Source organism: Ailuropoda melanoleuca, chromosome 1 (genome assembly GCF_002007445.2).
Source record: "Ailuropoda melanoleuca isolate Jingjing chromosome 1, ASM200744v2, whole genome shotgun sequence".
Taxonomy (NCBI): Eukaryota; Metazoa; Chordata; class Mammalia; order Carnivora; family Ursidae; genus Ailuropoda; species Ailuropoda melanoleuca.
The window spans coordinates 56,598,070-56,623,342 of record NC_048218.1 but is presented as its reverse complement, the minus strand read 5'-3'; the positions used below and the strand labels follow the sequence as shown (position 1 = coordinate 56,623,342).

Genomic DNA, 25,273 nt, shown 5'->3' with positions numbered 1-25,273 from the left:
TCTCACTAGACCTACCCTGCCCCTAGACTTCTTGCTAAAGAACGTTTCCTTGCTGGAATATAGCAAGACAACATTTCCATTCAAAGATCAACCATTACTTCTAGCCCCCTGAAATATATTCACAATTTTGAGCAGGCTGAGATATCTTTAAAATTATTTCTCAGGTATTATCAGAATCAGGAAGCATTTATAATAGACAGAAGTTACACCATTTACCTAGATTAGATTATGAATCCACTGTTTACTAACCCTGAGTTTTAAATATGTTGTTAATAAATGAAGAAAGGAGACTTCTATCTAATAATTATAAATGTGGTAACTGGTTGAGAAGCTTGATGTTAAGATTTTGAGGATACCAATCAAAACAACCCCAACATCCTAGGACTCTAATAAATCTATCAGTTTAAAGGGAGGCAAGGGATTCTTGGGTGGCTCAGTCCTTAAGCGTCTGCCTTCGGCTCAGGGCGTGATCCTGGCGTTTTGGGATCGAGCCCCACATCAGGCTTCTCCGCTGGGAGCCTGCTTCTTCCTCTCCCACTCCCCTGCTGTGTTCCCTCTCTCACTGACTCTCTCTCTCTGTGTCAAATAAATAAAATCTTTAAAAAAAATAAAAAAATAAAGGAGAGGCAAAACATGTTAAAACTTAATTTTGTATTCCACCATCCTCTTTACTAACCTTATACTGAGAACCAGAGCAATAAAAATAGAATGTTGTCCAGTAATCCAAAGCCTTCTGATGGGGAAAAAAATAACCTCAAGATTAAGGAGTGTCATTAACACTGCTGTTTGGAAGTCTGCTCATGCCTTGTAACAGATGGCAACAAACACTCCCAAGAGCCCACTTCATTTTGACCTTTCATTTGGGAGCTTAATTCAAATACATGTAATACAGGGCTCTTCCAAATGAAAATGCTCTGGAATTCTCAAGAGGTATTTTTCGTTCTAAGGGAAGCCAAACTTTGTAACTGGAGAGCATTACTGTGATCACCATTAGCAATAATGAGTATCATATATATTCCTATATATTATAGGAGTTGGTTTTGTGCAAAAATTAGATAGCTACTGAAGCTTTAACTATATGCCAAAATATTATCATATTCTTTATCTCTAAATTACCATCAACCCCAAATAAGTGGTTTTGACCCTTGCCTGGATGGATAATCTACTTTTATCAGAAAGAAGCAAATGACAAGTACCGAAAGCAATGGCTGGAATTTAGGCCAGAAATCACCATCTGGGGTCCTCACCACCTACTTAGTTTCTGTAACCTGCTTTTATCTGATAATCAAGGTTCTGTGAGAATGTATAATAGTTTGGGTAAGTTTACATAAATATCAAATCTTTCCTACAATTGAAGAGGATTTGAATTTAGGCCAAAATGGGAACAGTTAATAGTAAAGTCAAACTTTCAAAGATATCTAAGAAGTTCTGTTTTGTTTGGTTTCATTAGCTTGTTCTAAGGATGTTTTACTCTACTTTGAGATTTATATGCAAACTACTTAGACTTTCGTATTTATATGCCTTTTTAAAAATAAAAAGAAGCCATCTATATAGTCATCACGGATTTTCTACAAACCGGAAGTACACTTCAGCATTCAGTGACCATATTTAGCAGAGCCCTGGAGGGCACTATTAGACTAGACTCTTTCTGTAGTTGGGATGTAAGTTTTTTCCTCCTAAAAAGGCAGGATATCTCCCATTGCACCTAGCCACTAGTGCTTTCAAATATATATTTTTAAAATTTAAAATTGATTAATTGACATATAATGTATTATCAGCTTCAGAGGTAGGGTTTAGTGATTCATGTAGTTACATGTAACACCCAGGGCTCATTACATCAAGTGCCCTTCTTTTTTTTTTTTTTTATTTTTTTTTAAAGATTTTATTTTTATTTATGTGACAGAGAGACAGCCAGCGAGAGAGGGAACACAGCAGGGGGAGTGGGAGAGGAAGAAGCAGGCTCCCAGTGGAGGAGCCCGATGTGGGGCTCGATCCCGGAACACTCACTCCACCCACCTCCCCTCCAGCAACCCTCAGTTTGTTTCCTAGAGTTAAGAGTCTCTTAGGGTTTGTCTTCCTCTCTGATTTCAATTATTTCATGAATTAAGTGGCCGGGAAATGTTGAGCGCAATAGATTGTGGCCCTGTAGTCCTCTTTAGTCACTGGGTGGCAGTATTTATGCACGGTGGGGGCTTTCACTGATTTAGCTCTCTAAAGATGTGTGGGAGTTGGCTCATACAGGTTTGGAGAGCTGATTGTGCACATCTCTTCCAACTCTGTATCCAAAGACATCATGTTGGCCACTTGAGATTGGCCATTATAGAGGTATTTTCACCACAGAAATGGGCAAATGCTACAAATCAGGAGTTTCTCTCTGGGAACTGGTTATTAAATATTTACCAGCACAAAAATGCTTGTAATAGCAAGAAAGACAATTATCATATGGTTTCACTCATTTGGGGAACGTAAGGAGTAGCAGGGAGATTGGTAGGAGGGAAGGGAAGAATGAAGGGGGGGGTAAATAGAAGGGGGAATGAACCACGAGAGACTATGGACTCTGGGAAACAAACTGAGGGCTTTGGAGGGGCGGGGGGTGAGGGATTGGGATAGGCCCGTGATGGGTATTAAGAAGGGCACGTATTGCATGGAGCACTGGGTGTTATATGCAAACAATGAATCATGGAACATTACATCAAAAACTGAGGATGTACTGTATAGTGACTAACATATCATAATAAAGAAATAGATTTACACCAGTTTCCCTATATTATGTCAATCCCAGTTTCAGCATATCCAAAACAAAAAATTGGGTAGCCATGTATGACATAAGCTGTATTACAGCCTGCAAAAGATTTACAAAAAATATCAGGACATTAAATAAATCTGTTATAAACTGGCTATTGCATAGACTTCACTCTTTCAGAAGCTATGAAAGAACGAGGGATGGTAGCTAGAAGTGTCAACAGAAAAGCAGCTTAAATCAAAGTTTTCAAGTATTTATTCTGTTTATGATTATGGTTTAATGGAGAGCACGGCACAAATATCTAGTTCTTCTCATGTCAGCATTCTTGGTCTCTCTTTATGACAGGAATAACTAATTTATTCTACCCATAACACTGTAGAAATTAAAGTCTGTCTTATTCTTATTGCATTTCTAGGTCAGTTAATTATTTGCATACCTGTATTGAGTTTGACCCTTCACTCCCTGGCCTCCCCAGCACCCCTTCTGATTACAAGGTCCACGAGGGCAGAAGCTGCACCTCTTTCTTCTTCACCTCCTATTTCCAGCACCTAGTACAGTCTAATACTGTCCTTGGTGCATAACAGGCACACAATTTGCTAAAAGATGAGCCAAGGAACATCTGCCAACAGATGTCATGCCTCCCATTTCACACCAATTAAAATGATAAGATTAAAAGTTGTGTCTAAAATCCCAGTAATATGAACAACATGACAAAAATGCAAATATGTCTCAAGTTGTGAAAAGCCTAGGGCAACACCACATGCTGACTCTACCATTCCCATAGCTTTTTGGGAGGTATTATCAACAGGTAGGATCACGATAACCTTGAAACCCTTCACTTACCTGAGGTTGAGAGGGGCTGGCAGTGAAGTGAAAGGCAACATTTGTCCTGAGAAATGTAAGTGGGAGAGGGAAAGGGGGAAAAGTGAGAGAGAAGCTAAGTTAGCAAGCAAAAATGATTTATGTGAAAGAAAACCATCCTAAAGTCGATGCAAGGAAAGTCTGACCGTTTGTGAAAGGAGTTCTAGTCCCATCAAACTGACAAAGTAAACTGCATGAAGATTTGGTTTCAATTCTCAAGAATGATCAAATTGGGGAGGTATCAATTTTATGTCTTTATATACCCATGACGTCAGACATATAAAAGTAATTACTTTGCTTTTGCAGACACTTTTGCCTTTGGATTCTCTTAAGGTTTTACAATCAAGCGCAGAGTTTAGGTGTCAGAAGTGGGCTGAAAGAGAGAGGAAAAGAAGGCTTGAGGTCTTTTTGGATAATGTAGGTAGCATTTCAAAATAATGTGGATGTATCCATGGCAAAAGGTCATTATTTTAAATGTGGTGAATACATCATCACCATAGGAGGGGCCCTGGGGCTAGAAGCATACTCTTCTGGCCCCCAAGCACTTCTCCAACTGCCTGCCACACCAAGTCCCTGTCCAAGACCGTGTCCTCTTCAGGTTACACATTGCCTTCTAAGGCCATCCTCTAAAGTGCCAATACCACCAGAAGAATATAATGAAGCGGTTTTCTCTCCAGTTAGTAATTTACTGTGAACTATTTTATTAGCTCTTTTGTTCTTCTGTGAAGGACAGCAGCAATCCAGCACCGAGGAAAGGAGAGTGTGAGGAGCACGTGGGAAGCATGCACTTGTAGCAGAAAGTGCTGCGTGGCCTGAACACATATGAAACAGGTTAAGAAGCTGGAAAACACAAAGACAAATTGGCCTTCTCTATAGTTTTGTAAGGGCTGTTGTTAGCCTTCTGCACTTTCTGGCTCCTGCTTCATCTTGAGCTGTGAAGATCGCTCACACAAGTCCACTGCATTCTGGATGCTGGCAGCTGGGGAATATCCTGCCCCCACCCCTCCAATCTGGCCTGCGTTTCAGGGAACCTGAACTTGAACTTGTCCTGGGGCCCCTTCCCAGCTTCATCCCTTGCTGCTCTGTAGAGTCTTTCTCTCCACTGCGGATTTTCCTTTTATAAACGTTAAAACAGTTTTTAAAAAACTTTACTGAAGATTCCTTTATGAAGGACATTGTCAAAACATTTAACAAGTTTATAATTGGAGGCGTTGTTTAGAAGTCATCAAACTTGAGCGCTATTTCTAAATTTAATGACCAACAATTTTAGGCTGTTGGCAGACTGGGCGCAGAATTTAGCAATGGGTGCAATTTTTTATGTAGCTACTCCCAACAGAAATGATCCGTGTCAAGGATTGCTTCTGTTGAAGCACAGTTTGAAAACTTGTGGCCCGAAGTCAACTCAAGAAGCCAAAGTCAGTGTCAAACCCAGTTGTGTGTTGACTCCCGAGATTCCCTGGCCAGAGTCAGGACCCCGTGCTGTGTGTGGCCGGGTGGCTCCCTCACAGCAGTGTCGCACCATCTGCTGTTTCCAGGGCAACACGGGGCCTCAGTTCTGTTCAGTTGCCAGGTCAGGGGAAAGAAAAAGACACTGATTTTCTTGGCTAGCAACAGACAGCAGGAGATTTCCAGATGCAGCCAGTTTTCTTTGGCCAGAAATTTCTTTTGTACACTCCTCTATCATTTGAATTCCAGTGGTAACACTGAAACTATAGGCATCAATATGATTTTTGTTCCTTCTTCTTTACATTTTATCTACCAGTATAATACACAAAAACTTCAAAACCATCATTTTCTTTAAGATGATCACATTTAAGTCCTCTCTTTCTCACAGAGTCAACCGTGTACGCAAAGTAAACATTGAGTCTGTTGCAGATGAAACATTTTGCTTCCCTCCTGAGGGCCCTGCCACAGGTCAGGCAAGGTTAATTTCACCCAGAGTGCTGAAGCTACAGAACAAAGCTAATTGAGACTCCTGCACACCTTTAGAGAAAACAGCAGGAAATTTCCAACCTATTTGTTTAAACAAATGAAGCACAGGAAACAAATGCTTATTCGATAAATAAGAAAAACTCAAAGCTGACTTTGTTCCCTAGTTTTGCTTAATTTGAGGGAGAGGGGAAGGGAAAAAGACCAGATGACATCCAGAGGGGTGAATGTGCAGATAAGGGAGACAGGAGAAGAAGAGGAAGAGAGAGGAGAAACCCATACAGGAGAGTAAGAAAACGGAAGAACAAGGAAAGGGGGGTGGGAAGAGAGGCAGGGACAAAAGCTAAGTCGTTCTGGGGGGAGTACCAGAGAAGATGATGGTTCCCCGCATCTTCTTCTTCCTGTGGTAGCCAGCCCCTGGCACAGAGCCCAGTGTGTGCGCAAAACCCACTCTTTGTTTGTTGAAGGAAATTATGCCCTATTATTCACTTGGACTATGGACTTCGGAATAGCATTCCCTGTTCTCTCCTTCCTGCCATCTGTTATGAACTCCCTTCGCTCACCCCAACCCTTCCAGCAACACTCTGGTCCTGTGTAACCTTCCACCTCATCGCTCCGGTCTGAGTATAAACTCCGTGTGCATGTGCTACATCCCGTCCCTTCTTTCCTTCTCTGGGGCTCTCCGTCTACAAAATTCAATGGTCCTATACATTTTATACACCAATATCAACCACTTTCAAAATAAATAACCGAAAAACCCCACCCCAACAAAATGCCTTCCTTTTGCCTGTATTTCCCTCCTTTGACGTCATTCTCTATCCTCCCCCTCCTTCACAGACCAGCTTCTTTCAATCCTGTTCTGCTTTCATCCCTCATTCATCCTTTCCTCTCCCCACTGCTATTACCCTTTGCAGCGGTAATAGTCACCTCCTAATTGCTAAATCTGGTGATTTGATCCTTAACTTTACCTCTCTGGGACATCTGACCCTGACGACCACTCCCTCTGTCTGGAAAATCTTTCCTCCCTTGGGCTCTGTGACACCTGCTTTCCTGGGTTTTCTCCCACACATCTGCTATGTCTACTCAGCTTCTTTTGATAGCTCCTGTTTCTCAGACCATCCCTTACACAAGAAAGTCACCCGCTATTCTTGACCTTCTCATTTTCCTTAGCCACGTACATGATATATATTTTTTTGTTGCCATAAAAATCACATATATATTCGATTGCCACAAAACTCACCAAAAATATCAGTGAATCTCAAGTGTCCATGTCCAGCCCAGGGCTCTGCCGTGATCGTCTGCTGGGCTTCTGCTCTTGGCAGTCCCTCACACACCTCAGACTCCACAGGATCAAAATGGAATGTGCGGTTATTTTCCTGATCCCAACCCCCTATGGCTCTTTGCTAGTAAACCTCACCAGACTTCTGACATCAATATTGGAGTCATCGTGGACTCCCTTTGTATCGACTTCCACACCTGATTGATCACAAAGTCTCACTGGCTCTGTCAGTGTATAAGTAACCCGGATGTACCTGACCGACCTGAAGTACCATCTTTGCCCAACATAGCGTTCAGTAAGAAAAAAAACTGGGAAAGTAATGGAAATCATCATTGTAGCCTATCCCCAAATACCAAAGGGTGATTACATAGTATGACGCATGGCAAAATGGTCTAAAAGCCTCTTCATTCACCCATTTCCTCAAAAAATCTATTACTTTTCACAGCATGGTAGCTGAGCAATCTCACTCAAAAGTCTCTCAGAACAAAGACTCAAATCCCCACTTAGAAGGCTGGAGGAGGGTGGGAGCCTGCAAGTACTCATGTAGGACTGTGTTTTTTTATTCTGCCACATGTATTTTTTGACTTCGTGATTGTCTCTACGTATATTACCTGACTCTTTGTTTCCCTTACACCTTTGTTGCTGCTATAATATGTTCAGTTCCTAATCATTATTCTTCTCTATTCAAATAGCTTTTCATTTGCTTGTCTCTACCCTCTCCTCTCTCCAATTCATCTTCCATGTGACTACTAAATTCATCTCAAAAATCAGATATGTTTATTTTATTCTGCTGCTTAAAAGCTTTAGGGGCTCCCATAACCTGAAAGGTGGAGTTTAAACTCCATAGCACAGGGGCACCTGGGTGGCTCAGTCAGCTAAACATCTGACTCTTGATTTTGGCTCTGGTCATGATCTTGGGGTCGTAAGACTGAGCACTGCGTGGGGCTCCATGCTCAGTATGGAGTCTGCTTGGGGTTTTTTCTCTCCCTCTCCCTCTGCTCCTCCCCCTGCTTACATGCACTCTCTCTCTAAAATAAATAAATAAAATCTTAAAAATAACAACAACAACAACTCCTTAGTGCAGCATACAAGATCTCAAAGATCAAGGGTTGGATACTACTACCTGTTTCTCTGTGCTCTCTCCTGTTATTCCACCTCAAGCACTGTGTGGACCAGCCTCCCTGAAGCACGTCTACTCAGTCTGCTATCTGTCACCCAGACCTTTCTTCTGAGCATCATGCTGCTGTATATTCAGCATTCTACCCAACATCTGTACTTCAAGTTCAACATGTCCCAAAGTGAACTTTCCATCTCTTCCTTCCTCAGCATTCTCATTTTCTTAGTGGCTCCACCATCTACAATGGAGGAGGCCATCTTTGACTCTCCCATTTCCCTTACTCCTCAAGCCAATCAAGTTTTGTTAATTTCATCTCTAAATTCTTCAATTCTTCTCATTATTATCTTGACCACTGCATCAAGCCTTCTAATTTCTCTGCCTCTACTGTTGTCCCCTTCCAATCCTCCACACAACTATTACAACTTAGGCAACTACCTAACTTTCTTCACACCCCTTCCAAGCCCCTCCCACCCTGTGATCAGCTGCCTGCCTGCCCCTACAGCCTCGGGCTCTTCCCTGTCTGCAACTTCATGCTTCACTTCACAGAACACTAGGTCACTGGAATTTGGGAAAATGAGTGATGGCTAAGCTGTGTGTGTGTGTGTGTGTGTGTGTGTGTGTGTAGGTGGGTAAGGGATAGTTAGGTGGCAGGGAGTAATGTTTTAAGGCAGAATATTATTTTTAAGACTCGATTGAAATAAATTTTCATGGAATTGAGAAACATATTTAGGGCAACATAAAAATTTGGAGGACAGTTTTAAACACAGAGTAGAAATAGCATATTATAGTGGGAAGAGCTCAGAACTGGTAGTTAGAAGTAGATCTAGTCCTGACTTTACCCTTTCTTAGCTGTGGGTTTAGATAAGTCACTTAACCTCTCTGGGCATCAGTTTGCTCATCTGTAAAAATGAAGTGAGTGGATTCAATTTCCAAAGTTCCTTTCATTCTTAAAATTTATGATTCTAGAAAAAAAATCCTGAAACATGTTTCGTATACCTTCTAGTCTGCCACTCAAAAACATACAACAGAAACTGCAATGTTAGGACTTTGGAGTTGATTTTTCAGTGTTTCTCTCAATACCTAGACTTCAGATCTCACCACAATCCCCAACTCTTGCCTGTTACCATCATACTCTGGATTTCTGGGTCACCAGCAAGGTTGGTGTGGGACAATCCAGAGCCAAGGAGGAAGAGATGCATATATATTTCAGTTACCATCTCTTCTCAGACTTATCTTATTCTCATCAAAGCCCTAGTAACTGTGTGCATTTTGAAACGCTCTGATGTCTGGTTGCTGAGGTCAGGTCACATTGTAAGAGGTAGAAACGGAAAACAATGTGAGGGAATAGATTTGCAGTTCTAACAGCATGCATATCATTCATTAACACTTGCACAGAGTTGTGACCTTATGATTTCAGTTTCACAGAATTCAGTCCTCCAAAGGGTCTAATTAGCCTCCCAAGAAAACCAGCCCTAGAATTCAAGTACACTGCCATCAGGTGACAGTGACAGGTCAAAGACATAGAGACCAATGAGTAAATGTGAGGTTTCTCCGAAATTCACGCTCTGTTCAAGTACCGTGCTGCCACCTTCTGCAAATGTATCCCCACGAATCCCCATATTGTTTAACATCATAAATAGATTTAAGTATTAAAATAATTAAATGTAAGCACCATATTTAGAAATTGCTTAGAGGTAGTGGTTCTCAACTCTGGCTACACTTTAGAATCACCTGGGAATCTTTAAAAAAATATATTTTAATGCTCAAACCTCCCTCCTAGAAGCTCTCACTTAATTGATCAGGGTGGATTTTATCTATGAGAGAAACTTTTTCTGCCTTCCCCCCCGCCCAGGGGTGGGAGTGAGAGGTTTTTTTTTGCTCTTGAAATTATTGTGTCACTTTTTTTCTACACCAAAATTAATAGAGGGACTTGGACAAAATGCTATGACTATTTCTCCATCCTTCTAGACATTCATTCATCCATCTGTCTGATCATCTGTATGGGTATACATTGTCAAGAGCTGCAGAGAAGACCAAGTTAAATAGTGGAGTCCTATTAGCAACTCCATTGGCTATAGACTTCTTTATAAACTACTTTAGAAAATTTAAGGTGAACTTTATAATAGAACTAAACATTCTGATCAGAAAAATAAGCTGCAAAAAGTAATATATACTATTTTAAAATATTCTGATTTTTAAAAAATTAATCTTTCTATTGAAGTGTAACAAACATATAGAAAAAAATGCAAGTCATAAGTATATATCTGAATGAATTCAGCGGGTAAACAGTCATACACTTCCTCTTTCCTCTCCAAAGTTATCACTATCCTAACTTGTTACATTACAGAATAGTTTTGCCTGTTTTGAAACTTTATATAAATGGAATCAGTTATATGTTTCTTTTGTCTGGCTTCTTTTGCTTAACACTGTGTTTGTGGGATTTAACCCTGTTGCCAGGTACAGCAATAGTTCTTTTTTATTGTTGTGTAGTATTCCATCAGATGAATAGAACAATTATATATTTAGGAGTTGGATTTATAATAAGTAGGAGTGAAATCGCATTGTCAGTCTTTTCAAATTATAGAAACTGGTAGGTGTAGTGAAATCTCATTATAGTTTTAATTTGTGTTTCTGATAGCTAGTAAGATTGTGTTTGGGGGATCATTTTGGATACCTTCTTTGGTAAAGTGTCTGTTCAAACCTCTTGCTTATTTTTTTTCCCCAGCGGGCTTGCCTTACTTAGTTTTTAAAAAACAGGCATAAAAATACTACTAGTCATTTCAAATAATTCACTTGTGGTTTGCTTGATTTTGTCCATTGTTGATTTGTCCTCTATTTCATTGTTTTATGCTCTTATTTCATTACTTCCTTTCACTTTCTTTGAGTTTTACTTTCTAACTTCTTGAAATGGACACTTACCATATTGATTTTTAGCCAGTCTTCCTTTCCAACATACACATTTGAAGCTATGCATTTTCCTCTAAGCAGTGCTTAGTTGAAACCCAGAAGCTTGGATATATCATATTTTCATTATCATTTGTTCAGAATATTTTCTAATTTTCATGGTAATTACTTTTTTGACTCATAAGTTATTTAGAAGTAGACTACTTAATTTCCAAACATTGCGGGGATTGTATAGACATCATTCTGTAGTTGATTTCTATCTCAATTCCATACACAGGATTTCAGTTCTTTTAAATTTATCAAGATATGCATTAGAACTTGGCAATTTTGGTAAATGTCACATGTGCACTTGAAAAGATTAGGCATTCTATCATTTTGAGACACAGTTTCCTAAACACATTAATTAAATCAGGCTTGTTGATCAGGTTCATCTGCTCTTTCTCTCTTCAAGGGCCAGGGAGTAAATATTTTGGGCTTATAGGCCATAATGTCTTCATACCAACTGCTCACCTTTGCCATTGTATGAAAGCAGCCAGAGACAATAGGTAAATGAATGGGAAGGGCTGTATTCCTATAAAACTCGAGTTACAAAACCCAGTGACCAGTCTTTGGGCCATAGTTCACCAATGCCTGTTTTATCTAATTAATATATATATGTTTTGGTCTATTTATTCCATTAGCTATAGAGAAATTGCCACAAAGACTGCGAGTTAGTCCAATTCTCCTTTCATTCTGAAATTTTTGCTTTGTATATTAAGAAGTGATGTTTTAAGTGCATACGAATTTAGAGTTTATATTTGTTTTCAGGTGAATGACTCTTTTAGAAATATGAACTGTCCCTCTAGCTCTAATAATGCTTCTTGCATTAAGGAATATCTTGTATAATATGATATATATACTACATCAACTTTCTTTTGGTTAGTATTAGTATAGTTCTTCCACTGTCCTTTTATTTACGTTTATAAATTTTTTTTTATGTAGGCTTGTACTCTTTAAAGCAACACATATTTAGTTTCCTTTTTTTTTCTAAATCCCACTGACATTCTTAGACTTTTTCTTGGCATACTTGAGTCTATTTATATTATATATATAAATATTTTTTTTCACTGGGTAAATATAAACATTGATTCCCTTTCTGAAACTCTTCACTCTCTGTTCCAAAGTTCTAGTGAGAGGTCTAGGTCACAGGATTGTTTTCTCAATTTTTGTTCCTGAGATCTCCTCCCTTTTTTCCTCAGAAAACCTATTTGTTCCAGGGAAGCTGAGTCTGGATCTATGGGCACACAGACTTGGGTACACAAACTTGTGCACATCTGGGGGCCAGTCTCCACCCTCAGCAGTACCTAGACCCATAGGTGCCGAGATTCTTGCCTACAAGAAGCCAGAGCCACAGAAGGGTGGGTGATAATGGGGACAGCAGCCAAGAGTTTACCTGTTTTTTCTTACTGATTTGTAGGAGTTCTTTATAAATTCTGCTATGAACCCTTTATAGTTGTGTGTTGTCTTTTAGTCTATGGCTTGTTCTTTTATTCTCTTACTGATACATTTTGATGAGTATAAATTCTAATTTTAATAAACCAATTTAATGATATTTTCTTTTGAAATTTATTTAAAACATTGAGAGAGGATGAGGTGGTCTGAATTCTTGAGAAGCTTTGATCTTAGAAGAGAGTGGGACAGAAAGTCTCTGAACTTTCTGGCCTTATTAAGGAATGACCTTTCTGTTAAAATTTTCACACAAATATATGCAATATTTTACAAGAGTAACCTCTGGAAAAGAACAGATTCCCTTGGAGACCATTCCTTCAATGGAATTTATTATATGTATGTCTAATATGAACAATTTGGGATGGTGTATCCCAACTGATTTTGTTTCAAAAGATGGTAGCGCAAGAGAAGGAGGGAAGAGTCATTAGTTGTCGCACAAAAGACAAAGCCACATGACACAATTTTCTACCTGTATACATGCTTAACCTGGAAGGAGAAAACTGGAATAGCAATAAGGGCAAGAAAGATAGGCTAAGGTCTTCCTCAGAAGAAAAATAAAACTTCCTTCAGGAGAGTGGCACTGACGCATAATACAAAAGTACCCAATCACCCAGGGCCTCTCACTTGGACTACAGGTGGGCAGGGTCCTCACAAAGACCCCTGAGAACAGACACACCTCCAAGGTCAGGCACTGTTCCCCTCTTCGCCAGTCCCTACTGCTTCCCTATTGCACAGATTACAGTCCTGCTGTGAGCTGTGAGCAGGAAGGGTCAGAAGGTGCTAAGATAAGAGGCCAAGTAGCTAATTTCCTTCTTGAGTCCTGACTTGGAAGAAGGGAAACTGGACTGAGCATGCCCAAGCACAGGAAGAGCAGACGAATGAATAGAGAAAGGCCACGAGACATCCTGCTTACTGTAGCTGGAAATGCTTGATCCTGGTAACCAGCAGTTTGTACTGGGCACCCAGTGGAGCCATGGATGCGATGTCTACGAATATCAGTTGCTCCAGAGGTCCTGTTTCATTGGTGGCTTCTGAGGGACACAAAGTGCGGCTTACTTCCTGGTAGCTGTAACTCCTCTGGTATCTGTAGCAGCCGTGGAGGGAAAAACAAGCAAGAACAAGCCTCACGAGAGGCTCCGTGAACGAGCAAGGAAAAAAAGCTGATCTGATTTCATTTCTCTCCAAATTTGTTTTCAAGTGCTTATGTTTTAAATTTCAGACTGGACCTACTGCTAGTGATTTAGTCTGTGGCTTGTGTGATGTAATAACAGGGACTCGAGGACTCTTCAGTGCTGGCCACTTCACTTTGATTGTGTCTACATTACATTAAACTATCTTCCTAACTCAATGAAGAAAAAATACTGAATTTTGAAGGGGAAACTGTGTTGATATAAAACAACCAGTTGATTTCATATTTCTACTCTTTGAGCTTTTGCTAAATGGAACATTAAAAAAAAAACAACCCCAGAGCCAAATAGTAATTCTCATAACCTCATGGGACTTACTATTTCAATCCTCAAATTACTCAGCCGCTAAAAATGAGTTAATGCCATACTATGTACCTATGTCTGAATGCCTTCTGGTTTTTTTTTTCTTAGTAGTGCAAGAGTACCTTATGCAGTTTCCCCTGCAAAAGTATAAACTTCATGAGGGCAGGGATTTTGTTTTCCTTTCCCCCTACTGCTGTATCCTTAGTTTCTAGCACTTAGTAGCGCTTAAATGCTATAGAATGAAGAATGCACACTCTGTGGCCATTTTGAAGAATGGAGGTGTTACTCACTTACATTGACTGCTGAACCTAGCCCTGTCCTCAGTGGGTGATCCACCAACCAAGAGCTACAGAATATTCCGGATAGAATTAAAATGCTGAAAGTTCTTCCAGGTGCTACACATCTAGGTAGAATGTTTATCTGAATTCAAAGAGTCAGGGTTCCTGTGTGGCTCAGTCAGTTAAGCATCTGACTCTTGATCTAAGCTCAGGTCTTGATCTCAGGATTGTGAGTTCAAGCCCCATAGTGGGCTCCATGCCCAATGTACTTAAAAAAAAAACCAAAAACCAGAGATGGAAACTGATCAGACTTGGACAGGTTGGGCTATGTGCTATAACCACTATTGGCACTTAGAATGCATATCATGTCAACATTCCAAAAGTCTGACTTCTCGTTTTACTAGGGAAAACACCAGTTGAGGTCTAGGTCATTGAAAGAAAAAAAAATGTAGTGAAGTTTTTAGAAGATCCACTTACAGTCCTTGGAAGAGCAGAGGAACCTGCCAGGACAGCACCCCTTTCTGCTGACGAACCACGACGAGGACTGGGTAGTCGAGGTTCTCGGAGGAACTATTCACATACACCCGCACAGCATTCACCTGTGAGCCAGGGCAGAGAGAGGGGTAAGGCAAATCGCACATGCACATACATGCGTGTGTGTGCGCGCACACACACACACACACACCCCCACCATAGCTGCCACCTGACATGATCTTCAGGGAAACCAGATTCTGGAGGCTCCAAATGGCAGGCTGAGGAGTTAGAATTGGGCAGTCAATACAAGGTTTTGAGAATAAGCCCAGAACAAAAAAAAGAAAGATATTGATGTCTCTTCTTATTTGAATATGAATGCTACAGATACAAATATCTTAAAAAAAAAAAAAAAGACTTACAAGCTCCTCAGTTGCTGACAAAGTTTCATTTGGGTTTGGAAAATTGTTCTGTGCTTCAAACCAAAATGTTATTGCCATGTTTTATTAAAGACTCGCAGATGGCCTGATGCTGCCCTAGCAACAGATACCATAGGGGCTCAGTATTCTTCTCCTTGCCTTGCTCCAAGGCATAAATCAGTCCCTGACACAAAATGCTTTTCTAGCCTAGCAGCTCCACGGCTCCTTCTGAATACACGGCCCCAAGGATTTAACACTATCATGGCTGTTTTAAAGACAGAAAATTGAACTGTGGCCCTGGATCTAGATGGTTCTGGTGTTTTCCTTCACTTTGTATAATACCATAGACTACATGGAAAAGAACAAAACAAAAAAAGACATGGTCAGAAAGAAAATGTAAAACTTGATCGTTCACATGAGATTCCCCTCCTGCTGTATTAAACTCTAGTATTCTCTTGAAAGCTTCTTTATGAGGGAGAAGAAACGAAACAAGAAAATCTTGCAGTTAAACCCTGAAAGATCTATACATGTTCAAAATGGAAACTGAGAGGAAACAGAACCACATGGATATCATATAATTATTATTTGCTTCTCTTATATCATTCTTCATTAAACCACTTTGCTTTTTTTAATGTTGAAACAATCCAAGAGTAATTTATTAGTTTGCTAAGAAGCACTTGTTCATGAAGCGAACATTTTCTTGCGCCTAAACTCTACATGTTTCCATGGAAATTAGGCTTCAGCTAGCTGATAATCACCAACACCCTACCTCTTGTGCAGAACTTTTTCCTACGTTCTGGATGCTCCACCAGTACCTCAAACTCTGTCAGAAATGGAATCTGTCACTCTTCACTCTTAACTTTGATTTCTTCTGAATTTCCTCACTTGTTGAACAGCCTCACCCGGAAGCCACTTCATCTAATGAGAACCATTAGCTGAGAGTCATCCGTGATTCCTACTTCTTTAGTCTTCTCAGTCAACAGGTCATTGAGCTCTGCTGCTTCCGTGTCCTTCATACTGTCTGAATCCAGACTTTCCCCTCCACCCACAGTGATGTTCTCAACATTCTCATGGTTCCTCTCCTCATTGACAGGACCTGATCCAGTCTTCTTATCCCCAGGGCTATCCCCCTCAGATGTCAATTTCATCTGGGCATTGTCCTATAGGGCAGGGCCTTCAGTGGCTCTGGGAATTTTCAGATTTACCCTAATACCTGGACTTGCGATTGGCATCTTAAGTGGGGGGTGAGCAGTCTTGTGGGACTGAGCCCTTAACATATGAGTTCTGATGCTAAAACCAGGTAGAACAGAACTGAACTGCAGGACACCCAGCTGGTGTCACAGAATTACTTGATGTGTAGAAAACCCACACATCTGGTATCAGAAGTGTTGAGTGTGTGTCATAGAAAATGGAAGTGATTTTTTCCTAGAGGTAACCACAAAGCACTTTTTTCATGTAGTCCAATTTATTATTTTTCTCTTGGACACTTCTTCCATTGCTCTTTAAAATAGAGATATAGGGACACCTGGGTGGCTCAGTCAGTTAAGTGTCTGCCTTTGGCTCAGGTCATGATCCCAGGGTCTTGGGATCAAGTCCCGCATCGGGCTTTTCCTCGCCCAGTGAGGAGCCTGCTTCTCCCTCTGCCTGTTGTTCCCTCTGCTTGTGTGCGCGCTCTCTCTCTGACAAACAAATGAATAAAATCTTAAAAAATAAAATAAAATAGAGATATCATTCACACACCACACAACTCACTCTTAAAGGGTACAATTCAGTAGTTTTTAGTACATTCACAGAGCTGTACAACCATCACCACCATCTAATTCCAGAATATTTTCATCACTCCAAAAAGAAGCCCTGTAACCATTAGCAGTCATTCCTCATTCCCTCCTTCCCTTAATCCCTGGTAACCAGTAATCTAATTTTTGTCTCTATGAATTTGCCTATTCTGGACATCTCATATAAATGGAATAACATACGCCCTTTTATATTTGGCTTATTCATTTAGCAAAATGTTTTCAAGATTCTTCCATGTTGTAGCTTCATTTCTTTTTATTGCTAAATAATATTCCATTGTATGCACACATCACATTTGTTTATGTATTCTTCAGTTTCTGGACATTTTGGTTGTTGCCGCTCTTTGGCTGCTACAAGCAATGCTGCTATGAACATTTATATACAAGTTTTGTGTGACTATGTTTTTAATTCTTTTGAGTGTATACCTAGGAGTAGAATTATTGCAGGACATGGTAACTCTAACTTTTTGAGGAACTGCCAAAATGTTTTCTAAAGAGAGTCATCATTTTACATTCTAGCAATTTACATTACTGGTAATATATGGGGGTTTCAATTTCTCCACATCCTCGTCAACCCTTGTTGCTGTCTTCTTGATTATTACTGTCCTAGTGGGTGTGAAGTGGTATCTTGTTGTGACTCATACAGTATTTTAACTGTTTACCTGCCTGGCTCTTTTAGGGAGCTGTAAACTTCATCTTCGGTGTCCCTAGTGTTGACAGAATGCATCAGCTCAGAAGCAAGCTCACTTTCGCAGTTCATAATCCGAACACTCACCAGCATTATGCAGCACGTGGTTCTAGAACACACTTTTAGTCTGGCTTCACTCTGCAGTAGTCAGAGCTGAGATAGAACCAGAGGCAAGGTTCCTCTTTACCTTGCCTGCTGTCTCTTCGTTACCTGGGAATGCAGCTTCCTCCGCCCTTCTGAGGTACTGAGTGCCAGAGGGGATTTCCCTCCATTTTTTTTTTCATGCTTTAAGACAGTGATTCTCAAATGTTAGTGTGCTTTTTGGCATTCGAATCCCTCAAACCCACCGCTAGCATTTCTGATTCAGCAGATCAAGACTAGAACCTAAAGATACGCATGCTTACCAGGCATGCTGCGGGGTTCTGGTGCACACGGATTGGAGCCTGAGCTTTGGGAAGTACTGTTCCAACCAAACCATCTAGTGGATGACCCCGTTTATCAGCAACTTTCCAACTGCCTGTTATTATGAAGTCACAACCATGATACCACCAAATGTCATGAGTATGTCTGGAAGCTGGTGGCTTATGGGGCTGAAACTGGGCTAGTAGGAAGGAGATCTGTAGGGAGAACAGACATATCACCACTATCTTACCCCTCTCACTGCTCATTGCCACACCTAATTTTATTCCTTGTCTGGCTCTTGTAATCCATTTACTTTTGTATTATGTAATAATGGTCTTACTAATTACAATAAAAACAAACTCAGAGATACTGACATAATAAATTGCAGAAAAATATATTAGAGTAGGAGATAGAAGACACTGGGCAGATTTTTGACACAAATGGATAATGCATTGCCCCCGGGAAAGGATAAAGAGTCCTGTTCAAATTTTGCTTTGCTTTTTCAGAGACTAATGTACAACTGAGAAAATTGGATTACATTTGCTGCAGTGAAGTAAGCCCTGTAAAGGCAAAACTAAATGAAGGACAGTGTATTGAACATGCCTGATAGATCGTGACACCTTGTAACAGACCATTCTCAAGAGCCAAGATTTTCCCTCCTGTGGCTTCTTCCTGTTGTCATGAACACTTCATAGTCCCCTGCCCTTACCCATTGCGGGGGCGGGGTATATTCCAAGACCGCCAATGGTTGCCTGAAACTGCAGATAGTACCAAACCCTATATATACCGTATTTTCCCCACACATACATACCTATGATAAAGTTTAATTTATACATTAGGCATAGTAAAAGATTAATAACAATACCTAATAATAAAATAGAACAATATAACAATATATTATAATAAAACTTATTGAATGTAGTCTCTCTTTCTCAAAATATCGTACTGTACTCACCTTTCTTGCTGTGATGATGTGAGAGGCTAAAATGCCTACGTGATGAGATGAAGCAAGGTGAGAGATGTAGGCATTGTGACATAGTACTAGGCTACTATTGACCTTCTGACCATATGTCAGAAGAAGGATCATCTGCTTCTGGACTGTGGTTGTTCACGGGTAACTGAGATTGTGGAATGTGAAACCATGGATAAGGGGGGACTGCTGTATACATCTTATTTTCTTTCTATGTTTATTACAAACAAGGAGTTGCGTTACAGCTAAGAGAGAAGAATTATTTAAGCACTCCCATTTCTGATATTATATAGATCACAATTATGAAAGGTCTTAAAGCTTTGAGATTCCCTTTTTAATCTTTTAGAATGTGTCAGTAGAGAAAAGTTCAAAATTATAAGTAATATAATTCTGTTGCATAAAGAAGATGAAAATGAGTTTAATTTAAAATCTGGTTTGGTTTTGCTAAATTAATGAGGCTGTAGGCTCTATTAGTTGGAACATCAGACTATAAATCAGAGATTATTGGCTTCCATTATTAAGCACAGCACTGTTTTCCCGTGTGATTTGAAAAACTGAGTTTGTCTGTAAAATAGCTAAAATAGTATTTGCTTTTCCTAATGTGCACTGTTTCAATAACTGTGTTATATTCACTAGGTGTATATCTTGGCAGTGTTTAGGTTATTTGGTCTTCTCTTCCTTCCCTCCCTCTTTCTGCCCTTTCCTGCTACCCTTCCATGCTCCCTCTATCATGAATCAAACATTCACTGAGTTAAAAGCTATGAGAGGTGCTGCCGGTATACTAAAGAAAACCCTGTCCTTGAGGAACTCACGAGCTAGTCAGAGAGACTAATGATGTTATCTCCAACAGCGTCATGTGATGATATTGTGGTAGCAACGTGAGCAAGGGCTGTGGGTACACAGAGGACATAACGGCCACCAATGTGGGTGGGTCAAGGAAACAGCACAGAAGTTGGTCAGTCATTCCCCAGACTATAGTTAAGTTGGACTTGTCCACGTAGGTCCTGTCGTTGCCTGCCTGGTGCACATGACTCTGACTCATTAGAGAAACATATTATATCCGGGAAGGTGCTCAAGAAGATCATCTAGTCCAAAGGTTCTATTTACAGACAAGGCGCCTAAGACACAGAGGTGACATGCCTTCCCCAAGGATACTCAGCTATGGCAGAAGCATGACTGGAAACCAAGCTTCTTGCATCCCACTCTGCATACAATGCTTGGTCAGATCATGCTGTCAGCACTATTGTGAATCCCTGACTCTGCTGAACACCACTATGGATATAGGCTTCTCCTACAACTTCACTGTGAGATCAAGAAACTATATAAACACCATGAATGAAGGAGAGAGACAAGCCCTAGAATATGAGGTGTTATTTATACATATATAACAGACAAAATATTAATGTCTTGAATATGTAAAGAGTCCTTAAACTCATAGAAAAACACAACCCAATAGAAAAATAGGTAAAGCATATAAAGAGCAACTGCAGATATGAAGAATGACCAAAGAACATGCAAACGGATGTTCAGCTCTTTACACTCATCAGAAAGGTCTCAGAAGGATGGCAGTGCCACATTTGCAAGGATGCGGAGAAACAGGAGCTCCTGCATATCGCTTTGCTGTTTAGCACAACCACTTCAGAGGGTAGGTTGGCAAGCTCTACTAAAGCTGAGATGAGCTCCTCTTACATTCCACTAAGCATTTCCACTAAGTTTATACACAAGAAGAACTCTCTTACATACACACCGGGAATGATGAACAACAATGAAAGGAATAAGCTACAACATGGACCGATACAGATCACTCTGAAGAAGATAAATGGAGAAAAAGAGCAGGTTACGGAAGGTTATACCGCGGGATCTCATTTACATACACTTTGTAAACAAGCAAAACAAAACTGTCTATCTAGCTATCATCCATCTACCTATCATCCATCTGTAGTAAAATATACATACACAGAAGCGATAAACACCAAGCTGCAGATAATTGTTTTCAAAAGCTTTGAAGGATCTGAGACTTTACCCCACTTGCCACAGTTTCACTGATTCTGATGGAAGCCAGACTCCTGGGTTAGGGACAAAGGACTTTATTCCTCGTGTCACAGCAAGCAGCATGAGCATCCGCATGTCTGCCTCACTTCCTCTTGCTGCCGAGTACCATGAAGGTGATATGGATGGGCCCAGAAGGCTGCCCACGTACCTACAGTGGGTTGCAAGACAGAAGAGGAACCACGAGCTTAGGGAACACGTATCTTTTATAATGGGCAGTAAACCTGCCTTACCTTTGCTCCAGAGATGGACGTGGTCTCTATCATTTGAGGCTGTTTGCTATATAAATATCCTTGAAACAATAGTGTTAGAAAAAAATTTGGTCACTGTCTTCCTATAAGCTCTGCAGAAATCAACGGACCCAAGAAAAACTGTCTCCCCAAAATGGTTACTTAGGGGAATGAAGGACATCCCAGGACAGTCTAGATTCTAGCTACTTAAGAATGAACTTTGTTCATTCACTAAATATTTGACTCCCTGTCCTGTGCCAGGCATTGTTCTGGCACAAGAGCTACATTACTAAGCTACGTGGACATCGTCTGCCCTTGCTAAGATCACAGGTTTGCACATGATGTGCCAATTAAATAAGGAATTGCATTAACATTCAAGTTCCTGTGGCCATCCATGGCATAGGGTGAGGGCAAATAGGGAATTCTAATTGTCTTTTGGTTTCTTAAGCTGAGTTGTGGGTACATAGGTGTTTGTTATGTTATTTTCTACACTTGTTACATATGTAAAATATTACATTATAATACTAAAAAGGAAGCCAGGATGCACTGGCCTTTGTGTTTTGCCCATTTCTGCGTGACAGCCCTCATTTTATGTAGTCTTTTTGTTGTTCAGGGATGTGGCCAAACACTCAGTTTCTAAAGCACTCTTACTGTTCTCCTGGTTTATTTTGCTATAGTCTATCTTTATTTTGGTGCTTGACCTGTTTATGCTAACTTCATCGACTACAATCTCTCTCTCCCTCTTTCTCTCAGCCAGCAGAACTTTGCATTGTCTTTGGTCTAATTAACATGGCTCACGTCTCCACTCATCTAACCTGGTCAGGGGCCCAGATGAAGGTAGGACTTCACCCAATAGTAAGACGCCAGCCTAGATTCCATATTAGGTGTACTAGTTTCCTAGGGCTACCCTAATAGAGTGCCACAAACTGGGTGGCTTGAAATAACAGAAATGTATTCTTTCACAGTTCTGGAGGCCGCAAGTCTGAAATCAAGATGTCGGTCAGGCCACACTCCGTCTGAGATTCTGGATAGAGTCCTTTCTTGCCTCTTATTTGTTTTTGGTGGTAACCATCAATGTTTAGCGCTCCTTGGCTTACAACTGTATCACTCCAATATCTGCTTGTTGTCACACGGTGTTCTCTCTGTGTGTCTCTGTTTCAAACTCTGATCTCCTCTCTGTGCATGTCTGTATCCAAATTTCCCTCTTCTTATAAGGACTTCAGTCACACCTGATTAGGGCCCACCTTAATGACCTCATTTTAGCTTGATTACAGCTGCAAAGACTCTACTTCCAAATAAGGCCACAGTGATAAATTCCAGGGATTAGGACCCCAACATATATTTTGGGGAACATAAATCAACCCAAACAACGTTAGATTTGTAGGATTTTTAAGCAATAAAGTCATTCTCCAAGACTCTGAACCTCTCCCAGACAATCAGTTTATCTCCAACTTTGACCCACCTGCCAAGACCCTTCATGCTGTGTGAAGCAGTCCTGCTGGGAGGGCCCAGTATGTGACTATGGTAGGAAAACAGGTGTCCCTGAGCAAAGGGGCCTTGCAGTTCTTAATCCCTTTCTTATTAGAGGCTAGAAAGTCCTAGTAAATGAAGCATTCATCCCCAAATTTTCATAACTACCATAAGGAATGGAGTTAGTTCAGTCATAGGTTATACCTTTTTTTTTAAAGAAATAGCATTAAAATAATTCCTATGGTTATTGATGTGCCTTTTTAAAATTCCCTCTGCCTGGGATGCCTGGGTGGCTCAGCTGGTTAAAAGTCTGCCTTCAGCTCAGGTCATGATCCCAGGGGTCCTGATATCGAGCCCTGCATCAGGCTCCCTGATCAGTGGGGAGCACTTCTCCCTCTGCCTGTGGCTCCTCCTGCTTGTACTCTCATGCTCTCTTGCTCTCTCTCTCTCTGGCAAATAAATACATACAATCTTTAAAAAATTTTTTAAAAAGGGGCTCCTGGGTTGCTCAGCTAGTTAAGTGTTTGCCTTCGGCTCAGGTCATGATCCCAGGGTCCTGGGATCAAGCCCCACTTCGGGCTCCCTGCTTTTGGGAGGGCCTGCTTCTCCCCCTCCCTCTGCCACTCCCCTTGCTTGTACTCTCTTGCTCTCTCTCACTCTATCTCTCAAATCAATCAATAAATAACATCTTTAAAAAAATGAAAAAACTTCCTTCTGCCTGATTCGGTCTTAGAAAACCACCTTCTGTAAATTTATATCATAACGAAGAAAAATGTGTAGACCTAGATTTGATGTCTGGCACTAACACTACACTACCTGGGTGACCTTGAACAAATCACTGAAATTCTCCGAACCTCAGTTTCCTCAGCTGTGGAATGGAAATAGTAACACCCAGACTATCTGCAACCCCCCCCCCCGACTATAGGTAACAGTACTCTGTGACCCGCAGAGCACCAGGCAGACTGGAAGGCAGAGCTGTCCCACCTGCGCTTTGAGTTGGGCAGTGCTCTTCCACTCCCACACATTCACCCATCAGTCAGGTGTTGACTGTCTTCCAAACGCCCCTGGCAAAGGAGAAGATTATACAGTTCATCTCACATAGGATATTAATTTCCTTTCACAGTGTGTCTTACGGCTTTCCTGGAACAGTTCATTCATCTCTGTGAAAAGAGCAGTTTATCCCTTGGGAACTATTTACTCCCTATACTTTTAGATACTCAGCATTTTGCATTCAAAACACTTTTCTAAGAAGCATGCTTTACATACCTCAACTCTCCAATTTCATTATACACACGAATATATCCATATTAGCATTCCTCTTTAGGTTTATGGTTTAAGTTTTACATTAAACATTTCAATTCCAATAAAAACAGGGAAAAACATTTAAGAGAGGTATAATAATTGGCAGGCCAGGAATATAGAACAAAATGCAGTCTAGAGTCCAGCTACTTTGCGATGAACTTTGTTCATTCACTAAATATTTGACTCCCTGTCCTGTGCCAGGCATTGTTCTGGCACAAGAGCTACATTACTAAGCTGTGTGGACACAGTCTGCCTTCATAGAGATCACAGGTTTGCCCACGGAACGCCAATTAAACAAGGAATTGCAGTAATAGTTAAGTTCTTGCGGCAGTGCATGACATCGATTTTCAGGGTGAATATTTTCCCAAAGGGTGACTAAAAATGAACCAAAAAAACCCACAGGACAGAACAAGAGAAATGTCCAGACAAAAGGAACACGTAGCAGACATAGGGAAGGAGGGAGAGAGGGAGAAAAGGAGGAGAAATGAGAGACAAGGCAAGAAGGAAGTTTGAAGAATTAAGAGAAAATCAGTTTGGCTGAAGTTGAAGGTGTGTGAAGGACCACTATAGGTCCTGAAGAGCCTTAAAGTCACATGAGAGAGGTTGGGGCTTTACTCTCAGGGCAACAGAAGGCCTCTGGAGGGTTTTAAGTGCCATCGCCCCATTGCCATGGCCATCGCTCGAAACCAGTGTTGCCTCTGTTGCTGCTAACAGCTGCTTCTTTACATCACTGGCTCCGAAATCAAAGTCTGGGAAGGGCAGATGTGATTGGTAGCACCGAGGCCACGTGCCATGCCCAAATTTGGGTTAGTGTGTGTCTGTGTACGAGTGTGTAAGCAGTGCTGCTCTTCTACGTCCGTCCAAGCTGGACCTCTAGCTCCAGTGAAGGCTCATAAAATGATCAATTCCCCCAAACATGTAGGAATGGAGCTCAGATGTTAGGCAGTCAAAACAGGGCGGAATTCCACTACGCTTGGAAAGCCTTTCACATGCAAAACCAAGACTATTCTACAAAACAAGTTAAGTGTTCCACAGAACACACTTTGGGAAATGCTGCCCTACATATTTTCTTCACAAGAACAGGTGTCAAGTCAAGTCTATCCTGAAGACCCTAACTTAACATGATCTCATCATTGAACAGTCATAAAATTTATGGACTGCCCTACCCAATTTTATACTCAATTACATGATTTTTTCATGTTCTGTAATATTTGGTCATTGTTCCATGCATTTGTTTTGTCTCTCTTGGAGGATTTTATCTGTGACATATTTTGAATCCAGCACGTATCTGACACTTAGTACATACACTACAAATAGTTATTATATGAGTGAAGATAGTCCAGCTAAGCTTGTAGCTTTCAACAAGCCCTGAGAAAGCACCCCCAGGTTG

At 40.8% G+C, this 25,273-nt stretch overlaps 1 protein-coding gene across 9 annotated transcripts in view; it reads right to left on the bottom strand.

Moving 5' to 3' along the window:
• SIDT1 (SID1 transmembrane family member 1) overlaps window positions 1–25,273 on the bottom strand; it is a 92,853-nt gene that overhangs the window by 49,739 nt on the left and 17,841 nt on the right. For all 9 annotated transcript variants that reach the window (XR_004624742.1, XR_004624743.1, XR_004624744.1 and 6 more), the window contains exons 2-4: window positions 14,567–14,688; window positions 13,235–13,405; window positions 3,587–3,632 (exon numbers count right to left, since the gene is read on the bottom strand). Coding sequence is in view for 5 of the 9 variants with exons in the window: in XM_019804052.2 (XP_019659611.2) it covers window positions 3,587–3,632; window positions 13,235–13,405; window positions 14,567–14,688 (339 nt within the window). In the remaining 4 variants the exon portion in view is untranslated. The remainder of the gene's footprint in view (window positions 1–3,586; window positions 3,633–13,234; window positions 13,406–14,566; window positions 14,689–25,273) is intronic.